At 44.1% G+C, this 14464-nt stretch overlaps 1 protein-coding gene across 5 annotated transcripts in view; it reads right to left on the bottom strand.

Moving 5' to 3' along the window:
* The window catches only part of SUFU (SUFU negative regulator of hedgehog signaling), a 125117-nt gene that overhangs the window by 82514 nt on the left and 28139 nt on the right, over window positions 1-14464 (bottom strand). For all 5 annotated transcript variants that reach the window (XM_043597386.1, XM_043597388.1, XM_043597389.1 and 2 more), the window contains exon 3: window positions 5185-5321. In XM_043597386.1, the coding sequence (XP_043453321.1) occupies window positions 5185-5321 (137 nt within the window). The remainder of the gene's footprint in view (window positions 1-5184; window positions 5322-14464) is intronic.

Genomic DNA, 14464 nt, shown 5'->3' with positions numbered 1-14464 from the left:
AATGAGTGGGGGAGGGGCAGAGAGAGAGGGAGGCAGAGGATCTGAAGCAGGCTCCATGCCGACAGCAGACAGTCCAACGAGGGGCTTGAACTCACGAACCATGAGATCATAGCCTGAGCCCAAGTCAGAGATGTTTAACCAACTGAGTTACCCAGGTACACCCCCTGTTTTTTAAAAAAATTTTTAATGAAAAGTTCATTTAAACTGTTATGTGTCAGGGCGCCTGGGTGGCTCAGTCGGTTGAGCATCTGACTTCGGCTCAGGTCATGATCTTGCAGTTCGTGGGTTCGAGCCCTGTGTTGGAACCTGTGTTGACAGCTCGTAACCTTTAGATTCTGTGTCTCCTTCTCTCTGTTCCTCTCCTGCTCACGCTCTGTCTCTATCTCTCAAAAATAAATAAAGATTTAAAAAAAAACAACTGGGGCATCTGGGTGGCTCAGTTGTTTAAGTGGCTGACTTCGGCTCAGGTCATGATCTCGCGGTCCGTGAGTTCGAGCCCCGCATCGGGCTCTGTGCTGACAGCTCAGAGCCTGGAGCCTGTTTCAGATTCTGTGTCTCCCTCTCTCTGACCCTCCCCTGTTCATGCTCTGTCTCTCCCTGTCTCAAAAATAAATAAAACGTTAAAAAAAAATTTTTTTTAAGTGAAAAAAAAAAAACTGTTATGTGTCCTTTAATCTAGTATAGACCCCAACCCCTGCCCTTGTATTATCTTGCATAGCATTGACATTTTTGAAGGGTCCAGAAAGTTGTCTTGAAAATATTCCTATCATCTAGATTTGTCTGACTGTTTGCTCATGATTCAACATAGGTGAAACATTTTTGTAAAAGTGCCACACACTTGATATTTTAATGCTTATTTTTTAATGTTTATTTATTTTTGAGAGAGAGACAGCACAAGAGGGGGGAGGGACAGAGAGAGAAGGCGACAGAGGATCCAAAATGGGCTCCGTGCTGAGAGCAAAGAGACGAAAACAGGGCTCAAACTCACGAACTGCAAGATCATGACTTGAGCCAAAGTCAGACGCTTAACCGACTGAGTCACCCAGGCACCTCTCCCACCACCGTTGATGTTTTATACTTCACACTGTCACACGTAAAAAGGTACATAAATAATAATTTATTTCACTATTAGTATTGCTATGTTCTAGCATTTGGTTAAGGTGATCCAACCAAATCTTGTCATTGTAAATGTATTTTTCTCTACAACAAATACATAAACTGTGGAGGGTTTCTCTGAGTCCCTGAGAATATCTTGCTCCCCAACAATCTTTTTATCCAATGGTTTTAAGCAACTGTTGATGATCTGCCTGAACCGATGATCACATTAGTGGTTCAAAATGGTCACTAGTGATGTTTACTGTGTGAGTGAAATGAACCACTGCAGGTTAAATCTTACTTTTCCACTTACTTGCACTATTACTTCAGAACTATAAAGGAGAACTATTTCAGAAGTTCATCTGCTTGATTCCTCCTGACAGTGATTCATAATACCCATTTTTACCTTTCTCTGATCTCTATCTACCCAAACAGGTACATTAAATGGAAACAAACATAAATGCACTGGCTTAAGCAGTGGGCAGGGAATTACCTGTCTACACAAGCAAGACCTAGTTTTTAGAGCCCCCTTTCCTACAGCAGATCAAATTCCCCATCAAGAAAAGTCTATTTTTCCAAAGGCAGGTTTTTTTTTTTCTAATGTTTATTTATTTTTGAGAGAGAGTGGGGTCTGAGGATCCCAAGCAAGCTCTGCACTGACAACAGCAAGTCCAATGCAGGGCTCAAACTTGCCAACCGTAAGATCACCACCCAAGCCGAAGTCTGATGTTCAACAGACTGAGCCAACCAGGTGCCCCTCCAAAGACAGTTCTGTATTAGAGTCAGCCTCAGGCATCCCAAGAAGGGAAAGAGGGAGGACACAAAGGGTTCAGGCAATAGACTCTTGGCACAATTTTATTTTATTTTGTTATTATTATTTTTTAAATTTATTTTGAGAGAGAGAGTGAGAGCAGAGAAGGGGCAGACAGAGAGGGAGAGAGAAAAGATCCCAAGCTGGCTCCACACTGTCAGCACAGAGCCCAACATGGGGCTTGATCTCACAAACTGTGAGATCATGACCTGAGCCAAAATCAAGAGTTGGATGCTTAACCGACTGAGCCACCCAGGCACCCCTCCTGGCACAATTTAAAAGATTCTGCAAACCACATTAGGACAGTACCAAATCACATGGTCCACTGCTTCAAGCAGGCTGCTCCCCCTTCCCCTGTGAATGTTACTTCTTCCTGGTCAACCATCCTTTAGAACCCAAGCATCAGCCCCAGACCAGCTGCATTAGAATCCCTTGGGAAGCTGATTAAGAAACAGATGCCTCAGTCTCATCTCTGATCGATCAACTGAATCACAGCCATGCAGGGGGTCTGGGAATCTGTGTGTGGACAAACTCCCCAGAGGATCTCATGAGCAGCCAGGTTTGGGAACCCTTGCTTAGAAAGGGCCTCCTATAGTCTCCCAAAGGGGACTATCCTATAGGACACACAATGGTAGATAGTAGTTAAGGATCAGTCCCATTATGTGACAGTCACCCTGCCAACAACTGACCTCAGGGGTCTGGAACAAGGACAGATGAGTGCAACCTAAAGGATCTGTTGCACCTCCAATTTATAACGTACTTAAAGCTGTGGGGGGAAAGTCACTCTACTTATTAGAGAAGCTGCCAGATCTATGGTTCTCCAAATTTAGTCTCTACCAGAAGCATCTGGGAACATCACCTCTAAAAGACTGAGTCAGAGGTCTCCCTGGGGCCTACGAATATGTGTTTGTAACAAGCTCTCTAGGTGCTTCTGATGCAGGGGATCCAAGGACCACACTTTGAGAGACCCTGGCCTAGATGCTGCTCATTTATGGCAACCAAAGAGCAAATGAGTTGGACAAAAAAGTCTTGGCCTTCATCTGAAGGCTACTTACCAAACCCAAGAAACAAAATCTGAGGTCATATGGGAAATGTTTCTCAGCACTTAATTAGCCACACAGAAACATTCAGATGATAAGAAACCCTTCATAAAAGGTACTAAATTTTGCTCTAACGTTTCATCCCACTGAAAGACTATAGGCAAGCTGAGCTAAGAGCGGGAGACCAAGGTGCCAGCACAATGTCCCCACTTCAGGTACCATGTTAGCAGTCTCCAGAGGGGCAGTAGGAGCACAGGACCATCCCCTGGAAGCCACTTGAATCATGTGAATCAAATTTTTCTGACTGTCAAGGTCCTGCCTGATTCCAGCTTCCCCTTTACACTCTGAGGGAGCAAACTCTTGGCAATTCTCTCTCTCTGCCACACCCTCTACTGTTAATCCAAGCCTTAACCAAGATTAACACATGAGCTTGTAACCCCAGAAATAGAGATGGCTAGGCCACTGGCAGCATGGAGCAAGGACCATGCTAATTATGGGAAATGGGACAGACAGAGAAAGAGCTAGTCAGTTCCATGCTGAGTTGGAATTTGGCTCACTGGGCATCAGAAGAATGGTTGGCAGTCTGCAACAAGGGCTCAGGGTATTAGAATAGTGGCAGGAACCAATCTTCGACAAAGCAGGAAAGAATATCCAGTGGGAAAAAGACAGTCTCTTCGGCAAATGGTCTTGGGAAAACTGGACAGTGACATGCTGCAGAATGAACCTGGACCACTTTCTTACGCCATATACAGAAATAAACTCAAGATGATGAAAGACCTAAATGTAAGACAGGAAACCATCGAAATCCTAGAGGAGAGCAACCTCTTTGACCTTAGCTGCAACAACTTCTTACTAGACATGTCTCCAGAGGCAAGGAAAACAAAGGCAAAAATGAACTACTGGGACCTACCTCATCAAGATAAAAAGCTTCTGCACAGTGAAGGAAACAATAAAACTAAAAGGCAACGATGGAACAGGAGAAGATATTTGCAAATGACATATTGGATAAAGGGTTTGTATCCAAAATCTATAAAAAACTTACCAAACTCAACAACCAAAAAACAAAGAATCCAGTGAAGAAATGAGCAAAAGACATGAACAGACACTTTTCTAAAGAAGACATCCAGATGGCTAATAGACACATGAAAATATGCTCAACATCACCCATCATCAGGGAAATACAAATCAAAACCACAATGAGATGCCACCTCACATCTGTCAGAATGGCTAAAATTAACTCAGGAAACAACAGATGTTGGCAAGGATGTGGAAAAAGGGAAACACTTTTGCACTGCTGGTGGGAATGCAAACTGGTGCAGCCACTCTGGAAAACAGTATGGAGGTTCCTCAAAAAATTAAAAATAGAGCTAAACTATGACCCAGCAATTGCACTACTAGGTATTTATCCAAAGGATACAAAAATGCTGTTTTGAAGGGGCACATGCACCCCAGTGTTTATAGCAGCATTATCAACAATAGCCAAATTATGGAAAGAGCCTAAATGTCCATCGACTGACAAATGGATAAAGAAGATGTGGTATATATATTCACAATGGGGTATTACTCAATAATCAGAAGGAATGAAAGCTTGCCATTTGCAATGTGGATAGAACTAGAATGTATTACGCTAAGCAAAATAAGTCCGTCAGAGAAAGATAAGTATAATACGATTCCACTCATATGTGGAATTTTAGAAACAGGACAGATGAACTTAGGGGAAAGGAAGGAAAAATAAGATAAAAACATAGAGGGAAGCAAACCATAAGAGACCCTTAAATACAGAGAACAAACTGAGGTTGCTAGTGGGGTGTTGGGGTGGGGGATAAATGAGTGATGGGCTAAATGAGTGACGGGCGTTAAGGAGGGCACTTGTTGGGATGAGCGCTGGGTATTATATATAAGTGATGAATCACTAAATTCTACTCCTGAAATCACTATTACACTATATGTTAACTAACTTGAATTTAAATAAAATTAAAAAAAAAAAAAAAACTGTGGCAGGAACTCCCACTTGGTGCTGGAGGTCAGAGCAGCATATCCTTCTCTTCCCTGACCCAGGTAGCTTCCCACCCAGGAAACTCCAGGCAAAACAAGCCACCTTCATAGCACAAATGGGGTATGGTAGTCCCAGGAAAGGTCACTCCACAGCTATCAAAATATACCTATGAGTTCCCCTTTAAAGCCAACCAGGCTTATGGCAAAAGAACCCCCACACCCACCAGCTCGTGGGGCTCTTACCTGACTGGAACACGTATCTGGCCAAGCCCTGCATTAGCTCTGCTGGCCATGTTGGGGGGGCAGACTCTCCTGTTTCTCTCTTCAGACGAAATGTCAATTCAAAGCCAAAACCACTAGGTCCGTCTGTTCCTGTAAATCTGAAAGGAATAAAAAGCAAATGTTTTTAGTTCAAATACCTTAAGAAAACACTGTTTTTAAAGTTCATTAAAGTTCTCCCCTATTTTTGGTGGCCTCGGCATCCAAACCCCTTAATCAGAGGACTCTCCCTCAATAGCCTGTAAGGAGCCACAATACTAGTCTTGCCCTCTGGCCAGCCACAGTACATGGGTATGACCTTGGCCCAGCCAATCAAATTCCCCTGGTGGCACTCTAAATTATGAGTTCCACATTTTGTGGCTCTGGAACATTCCTCTGTGTGATTAAGGTTCCATTACTGAAAATCTTCCTTATTCACACTCCTTATTCCTTTGAACTGTTATTAAGTACCTACTTAGTTAGCTAAGGATACAATCCTACTGTATGCTCTGTGAGGATGAGATCCTTTCTCCACTCTCATCTGTACTCTGTCCCACAAGGGTACATACAATCGTTGAGCTGGGCTGGCTGGTCTCCAAACTCAGCAGTTGTGGACACATCCCCAGGCAGATTCCAAATACTGGGAAGGCCTGTATTCTTCCTGAAACCCAGCAAGCCACATGCACTCATCGATCGGCACAGGCTCTTCCTGAAAACTGGCACCCTGTGTATACCTGTCAATCACTAGAATACGGGGGAAGTACGGTTTGCTCCCACTTCTCATCCCCAGGTGGCCAAGAGTGATGACAGTTACTGCCTCTGTGGCCACACTCATCACAGTGACGATGAGGCAAGGGAAGAATGCCTGCCTCTGACGGCTAGGAAACACTCAGCGGCCCCAAGTCTTCAGGGAAGCCCCTGAAATGGACTTCTGCCAGAGAGGAAAACAATGTAGATGTGATAGCAAGGCCTGGCTGGGGAGTGGCATGCCCCCTTATGTGAGGGAAGAGTCCAGGGAAGAGTTCCTGAGAGCTCAGGAGGCTTGCCAGCATGGGAAGGGTTAAAAGTTAAACTATGTTCATGATATAATTTCCAGTAATTATATCTTGTACAAACATGAGCCACAATGATTATACACATGTAAACTCCTCAGCAGACAAATACAAACCATAAACTAAGATGACAGCCAGCACCTCCTTGCTAGACAAGCTACCGGAACAGGCAGTCCGCGGCAAGAATTCTGAAGGGAGGGTGATGATGTCCAACCCTGGAATCCTCCGTGGCACCTTTCCTTCATCATCATCCTCATCAGCCTCAAGAGGCCAGGCCAGGAGACTGGACAAAAAGAGAGTCCAAAGTCTCCGAACCTCAGACACCTTGCTTGTGTGCCTGGGTGAGCTCAGCCGTCCTGCACTTGCTGCACCAGGGAGATCACCTCTGAGAAGCCACATCCTCCAAAGGACTGAAAAGGAATCCGTCCTTAAAGTTGTCATGCTTGTGCCTAATTACATCTAAAGGAAGTGTCCATGGTTTGCAACGTGGGAGACAGAATCCATTTTGAGGGTACACAACTAGAATTTCAGAGACCAGACTAGAAGTTGTTCGGCAGGACACAGTATGAGCTATTTTCTTCCCCCGATGAGCTGTCAGGTTTGGGGGCAATTTGATGCAGGGGGGCTGAGGGAATAGCTAAGCAAGCAGAGGCCGGGAAAGCCACCTCCCTGCGGCTGCAAGCGTGAGAGGAGTGTGAAAATCCGAGGTAAGGCAAGACTGACTCAGAGTTAAAACTCCACCAAAGAAGATGGGTCACTAGGCCAAAGGGAAGATTTCAAGAAGCCTCCAATGAGAAGCAGCTTTGTAAAATGTATTAGACCATTATTCCAGGTCTTTCATCTTGGGCCAAGAAAAATACATGATTTCTAACCACAAAAACTTGAGAAACAGACAAAAAGAACATGTTCCTCAGGCTGCGCGATGGGGAGAACTCTCCGATGCAGAGAGAAATCATATGCATCCAAGCAACACCCCCTCTCTAAGGAGGCTGTGCGCACACACGTGCACGTTGGGGCGTGCGTGTGCGCACGTGCACATGTCCACCATCTGCCTGCACGAAGGGTGCTTTCTGGGCCAACTCTGTGGTAGGCAGGCCAGCCCTCACTCGGTTGGCTGGGAAGGACAGGCCGGCCAGATGGTGTCCACCTGCATTTGATTACCACCCACCAGGCTGGCTGGAGGCAACCTCTAAACTCTGAAACATGCGTTTGGAATGGCCCAGCCTCAGGATAAACACACAACCTGGAGCCTGTCAGAAGGTCTCTTTTTCAAAGCAGACTGCCGAGGCAATAGCCAAGTGACAAGGTCATTCAGTCTTTAAAGTCCCCCGGAGAGGCCTGGCTTGGTCTGGACTTCCTCACGTGAGCGCTTCTCCAGCCAAACCGGTTTTGTCTGACCAGAGGACGAAGCCCCTCCTAGGGGGTGGCTGTCTCTCACATCCTCTGAGAAAGAAAAGCATGAGAGGAAACTGGCACACGCTGCAGGAGGAGGAGGGAGTTGGGTCAGAGCAAAGAATGTTTCTAACACAGAAGGCTGCTAAAATATTAGCTGGTGGTAAAGAGGGCCAGTGGAATTTCTTCCTACGGAGATTTTAAAGGAATACAATACAGACTCTCCCCAATCTGGTAGGAGGGGGTGAGGGGTTCTAACCGTCTTGTTGCAGAAGGATGGTTGAGACCGTTTTCAGCTGAAGAACTTCAGATCCTGCTCACTGAGGTCCCCAGGGGAGAGGCTGGCTTTGTCCCAGCAGTTTGGTGAGCCTAAGGACGGATGTGGCAGCCTCAAGAGTAACACCAACCTGTGCACAGAGAGAACCTGTGCCTTTAATCCCAGACACAGTGCTGCCCGGCACTGGAAATCTGCCCCAAAAGCCTGCCCCAAGCACCTGGACTAAAAAGGTATCAGTCAGCCTCCAAGAGGCCAGAATGACCACTAACACCAGGCAGAAGATGAACAGGAAACCAGGAGACCCTTTCTGGAGGAAACACAGCAGCTGGGGTGGGCAGAAAAGAGCTGACCTAAAAGCTGGCATCTCACGCTCAACACTGTTAGTTAATAGGGAAATTCAAATCAAAACCACAGTGAGGTACCACTTCATATCCTCTAGGATGACTAAAATAAAAGACAAGAACAAGTCTTGACAAGGATGTGGAGAAACTGGAACTCTCACACGCTGCTGGTCAGAATGTAAAATGGCAGAGCTACTTTGTAAGACAGTTTGGCAGGTCCTCCTAAAGTTAAACATAAACTTGCCATAGGACCCAGAAGCTCCACTCCTAGGTGTACACCCAAGAGATGGAAAATATATGCTTATACAAAAACTTGTACGTTTACATTCACAGTAGCATTATTCGTAATAGCCACAGAGAGTGGAAGCAACCCAATGTATCAATGGATGGACAAACAAAATGTAGTATATTCATACAATGGAATAAAGAAGAATGACGTACCGATACAACACAGATGAACCCTGAAAACATGATGCTAAGTGAATAAAGCCAGATACAAGAAGCCACATAGTGTATGATTCCATTTATACAGAATGTCCAGAATAAACAAATCCAGAGACAGAAAGTAGATTAGTGGTTGCCAGGAGCTAGGGGGAGTAGAGAATGGGGAGTGACTGCCAATGGGTACAGTTTCTTTTTAGGGTGATGGAAATGTTCTGGAATTAAATAGTGATGATGGTTGCACAACCTTATGAATATACTAAAAAAAACACTGAATGGTATACTTTAAAAGGATAACTTTCAGGGTATGTGAATTGTATCTTTAAAAAAAGAAAAAAGCTGATGTCTCAGGTACAACTAAGTGCTAGAGGAGGTAAGGCCAACCACACCAAGTAAGCTGGGTTTACCTGACTCTACCTATTAATAACCACTATGATTAACTGAATGCCTGTTAAGTCTGAGACCTTGGACTAAGCACTCTTCTTATAGCATTTAATTTTCCAAGACTCACCCACTGTTATCTTCATTTTAACTAGCATGAGAAAAAGACACCAGAGAGAGTTTAAGTAATATTCCACATGTCACACAGCAAGCAAGTGATAGAGCTTGGACTTGAAGTCTGCCTGACTCCAAAGTCCATCCTCTTATTGTATGTGACCTTAGTGAGACATTTAACCTGTCTGTGCCTCACTTTCCTCATCCATTAAATGGGGATAATAACAAAACAGTCACTATATCAGAGTTGTTATGAGGATTAAATGTTAGAAACGACTTGGAATACTGTAAGCATTACATCACTTACGGTAAGTAAAAGGAGCCAGTCACAAAAGACTATATACTGGGGCATCTGGGTGGCTCAGTCGGTTGAGCATCCAACTTCAGCTTAGGTCACGATCTCACAGTTCCTGAGTTCGAACCCCACACTGGGCTTGCTGCTGTCAGTGGCAGAGCCGCTTCATATCCTCTGTCCCCCTCTCTCTGCCCCTGCCCCACTTGTACTACCTCAAAAATAAATAAACACTTAAAACACATTTTTTATTTTTTTTTTTTAAATTTTTTTTCAACGTTTATTTATTTTTGGGACAGAGAGAGACAGAGCATGAACGGGCGAGGGGCAGAGAGAGAGGGAGACACAGAATCGGAAACAGGCTCCAGGCTCTGAGCCATCAGCCCAGAGCCCGACGCGGGGCTCGAACTCACGGGCCGCGAGATCGTGACCTGGCTGAAGTCGGACGCTTAACCGACTGCGCCACCCAGGCGCCCCAAAACACATTTTTTAAAAGACCGCATATTGTATGATTCCATCGATATGTGACGAATGATATAACTTGTAATATATAATACATATTATGTGTATATTATATAAAATGCCCAGAATAGGCAAATCTGTAGAGACAGAAAGCAGATTAGTGACTATGTAGGGCCAGGGGACTGAGGACAAACGTGGAGTGTCTGCTAATGGCTATGGGGTTGCTTTTTAGGGTAATGAAAAAGTTCTAAAATTAGATGATGCTGATGGTTACATAACTCTGTGAATGCACTAACAACCACTAAATTATACACATACATGATATATGACAAGTATGTATTATATATGACAGGTTTATGTTAGGTGGGTGAACTGTATAGTATGTTAAGTTATATCTCAATAAAGCTGTTCTTAAAAATTGAGAGGGAAAAGAAAAGACTGATAGTAAAAAAAAAATGGCAAACTGTAGATATATAGATATAGGTACAGATATATCTGCTGTAAACATACAAGATGTTCAACCTCACTCATAAGAGAAATGCAACTTAAATACAAATTAAAACAAGAGACACAATTCTCATCTATCAGGTTGGCAAAAATTAAGACGTAGGATATCATTCTCTTGATGAGGCTGTGGGCAAAGAGGTATTCTCATACACTGCTCGTGGGGATACAAGTTAGCACAACCGTTTTGGAGAGCAAAGTAGCAATACCTAACAAAATTACATATATTTTACCTTTTCTTAGAGAGAGAGAGAAAGGTTGCAAGTGAGAGAGGGTGAAGAGAGAGAGAGAGAGAGAGAGAGAGAGAGAGAGAGAATCCCACAAGGGGCAGAGAGAGAAGCGGGGCTCGAACTCACCCAATGTGGGACTCAAACTCACAAACCGTAAGATCATGACCTGAGCCGAAGTCAGATGCTTAATCCACTGAGCCACCCAGGTGCCCTATATTTTACCTTTTGACCCAGAAATCCCACTTCTAAGAATTTGTAATTGCAAAATAGCGGATACAATCTAACTGCCCATTCAAAGAGTATTAGGCAACTGTGAGGGAGAGCTAACAAACTGATATGGATACTGTCAAGTAAAAAAAAAAAAAAAAAAAAAAAAGTACTACAGTATACTACCTGTTGAGGAAGAAAGAGGGGGAAGATAAGAAAATATACATATATCTGCTCATTTGTGCAAAAAGCAACACAGGAATAATAAATCAGAAACTAATAATATTGGCTGTCTACAGGCAGTAGGCAGGAACTAGGTGGAAAGGACTGCAGAGCAGGGAGCAGGGACACTTCTCTGAATATATATCTTGGTGTACAATAGGTGCTCAGTAAAGACGAAAAGAATGAGCTAACAGACTCAGGCAGCAACCCTTTCCATCAAGAACCAGCCTGACCCCAGAAGAAGTGGCCCCTGCTGGTCTCGAGATACTCTAATATCCAGTGGAAGTGCTCTGGCAATCCTATAGTGGAGCTGGCAACAAGCCTTATCCCTCTCACGTCACAAATGTGACCACCCACCTATCTTGTCAAGATGTGTTTGCCTACTGCCAGCCCACAGCTCAGGATGTTGCAACATACCTGAGCTGCACAGCAAACACTCTAGGCATTGTATAATTACACTCAGCTGTGCTCTGGGCAGAAAAAGTGTGCTGCAGGGGAGGGTTAGGCTGTTAGCCAGCCCAAGTATCCGGGGTCCTTTTACACCCCTCTCCAAAAAGCAGCAAACACCCACCAACCATCAAAAGACAGTTAGTTACGAAGAGTCATCACATAATCTGATCTACTGCTCTGCTGGGAAGTTTAAATTCCAGAACACCAAGTAGGAGCCCTGGTCAGTGTGCCCAGAAACAAATGTGGACAGGTCAGGGAACAGGAAGTGTATCTGGCAACTTCCTCTCATCCTTCTGGCCATCACTGGCCTCCCATGATCTGGGGAAGCTCCAGCTCTTGACCTAGTTACTAAAAACACTTCATCATGGGCCCCAGGACTCCGGTGTCACTGAAATAGGGTGATCAACTTGTCCTTGTTTTCCCAGGATTTCCCTGGCTTTAGAATTGAAAGCCTCATGTCTAGGGAAAGCCATTAATCTTGGGCAAATTGGGGCAATCACCCAACACTGAAGTGTCACTATCTGACCCACACAAAGCAAAATGTTGCCAAATTAGAAAGCGCCAAATATGCATCAAGAACCACCAAAATGTCAGCAGTGCAGAAAAGAGAGTCTCTGGAGCCAGGTGACCTATGCTCAAGTCCTGGCTCTACTACTTCCTGGCTGGAGGGCAAATCGCCTATCCTCTCTGTGCCTCAGTTTCTTCATCTATAAAAATGGGGACATGAAGAATAAACCCTAAGGTAAACTATGGAGTATGGGTGATAATGATGTGTCCGTGTAGGTTCACCAATTGTAACAAACATACCATTCTGGTACTGGATGTTAATAGTCAGGATGGGGCACCTGGATAGCTCAGTCAGTTAAGCATCTGACTTCAGCTCAGGTCATGATCTCACAGTTCACGAGTTCGAGCCCTGTGTCAGACTCTGTGCTGACAGCTCAGTGCCTGGAGCCTGCTTCAGATTCTGTGTCTCCCTCTCTCTCTGCCCCTCCTCTGCTCGTGCTCTGTTTCTCTCTCGCTCTCAAAAATAAATAAAAATATTAAAAAAAAATAGTCAGGGAGGCTGTGCATGTGTGAGGGCAGAGGGTATACGGGAACTCTACTTCCACCCAATTTTGCTATAAACCTAAAAAATAAAGTCTGTTTAGAGAAAAAAAAATAAAGTCTATTTTCTAAAATGGAGATATGAGGGGCACCTGGGTGGTTCAGTCGTTTTAAGCGTCTGACTTCGGCTCAGGTCACGATCTCACAGTTCGTGGGTTCGAGCTCTGCTTCGGGCTCTGTGCTGACGGCTGAGAGCCTGGATGGAGCCTGCTTCGGGTCCTGTGTCTCTCTCTCTCTCTCTCTCTCTCTCTCTCTCTCTCTCTGCCCCTCCCCTGCTCATGCTCTGTCTCTCTCAAAAATAAATAAACATTAAAAAGAAAGACAGAGCGTGAGTCGGGAGGGGAAGAGAGAGAGGAAGACACAGAATCCGAAGCAGGGTCCAGGCTCTGAACCCTCAGCACTGAGCCCAAAGCAGAGCTCGAACCCACAAACCGTGAGATCATGACCTGAGCTGAAGTTGGACGCTTAACCAACTGAGCCACCCAAGTGCCCCTAAAAAATTTTTTACTGGAGATACAAGTAGCTATCATATGGTAACTACTTAAATGAGTTAATATATATGAAACACTCAAAACAGTGCCTGGAATACAGTGGGTACTGTCTTGAGTGTCAGCTATTATCTATAGTAGTTCCCAGTTCTGGAAATTCACCCTAAGAGGATAATCTTGTATTTGGATAAAGTCTTTTGCATAAATATATTCCATGGTATTTATAAGAGAAAAGAATTTAGAAACAGTCTAAATGTTCTATAAGCTGAGGTATTCTAAGTTCTGGTGCATGTTGTGGTGGGACATCACAGAGACATTCAAAATGAGAGTTCTGAAAACAGGAGGACTAATCTCTTAAGCTTTGAGAAGCCAAGGGCTTTGCACCTCTAACTGGTGAGGAGAGAAGGGAAGATTATGTCAGAACCCCACTCTAAAGCCTCTATTATTTGCTGTTCACCTATTGTTAACTATAAAATAAACGTTTAAATAAAGTGGTCATGACACTAGAAGTCTTGTGAGTTGCTGATGGGAATGTAAAATAGTGCAGCTGGAAAACAGTACGGTGGTTCCTCAAAAAACAAAATAAACATAAATTTATCATATGATTCAGCAACTCCACTTTTGAGTATAACCCAAAAGAAATGAAAACGAACTTAAACAGATACCTGTATACCAATGTTCATAGCAGCAATATTCACAATAGTCAAAAGGTGAAAACAACCCAAATGTTCATTCACAGGTGAATGGATAAAGAAAATATGGTACATCCACACAATGGAATAGTATTCAACCTTAAAAAGGAAGGAAACTCTGAGACATGCTACAACATGGATAAACCTTGAAAAGGTTTATATCACTTATGGCTAAGTGATATAAGCCAGACACAAAAGGAAAATGGATGATTCCACTCATAAGAGGTACCTAGAGTAGTCAAATTCATAAACACATAAAATGAGATCATGACGCAGAGATTACAGAAAGACCTCAATCAACAGGAGATCATGACCTGAGCTGAAGTCAGACACTTAACCAACTGAGCCACCCGGTGCCCCTGTATTTACCATTTTAACCATTTGTAGATGTACAGTCCTGTGGAATTAAATACATTCACATTGTTATGCAGTCACCATCCGTTTCCAGAATTTTTTCATCTTCCCAGTTGAAGCTCTGTATTCGTTAAACAGTAACTCCCCATTCCTCCTTCTCCCCACCCCTATTCTAGCTAGTCTTATCTCCTGTTCATGAGTTCGAGCCCTGCATCAGGCTCTGTGCTGACAGCTCAGAGCCTGGAGCCTGCTTCGGATT

This window comes from Prionailurus bengalensis, chromosome D2 (genome assembly GCF_016509475.1).
Source record: "Prionailurus bengalensis isolate Pbe53 chromosome D2, Fcat_Pben_1.1_paternal_pri, whole genome shotgun sequence".
Taxonomy (NCBI): Eukaryota; Metazoa; Chordata; class Mammalia; order Carnivora; family Felidae; genus Prionailurus; species Prionailurus bengalensis.
This window is presented reverse-complemented; position numbering and strand designations above follow the sequence as displayed.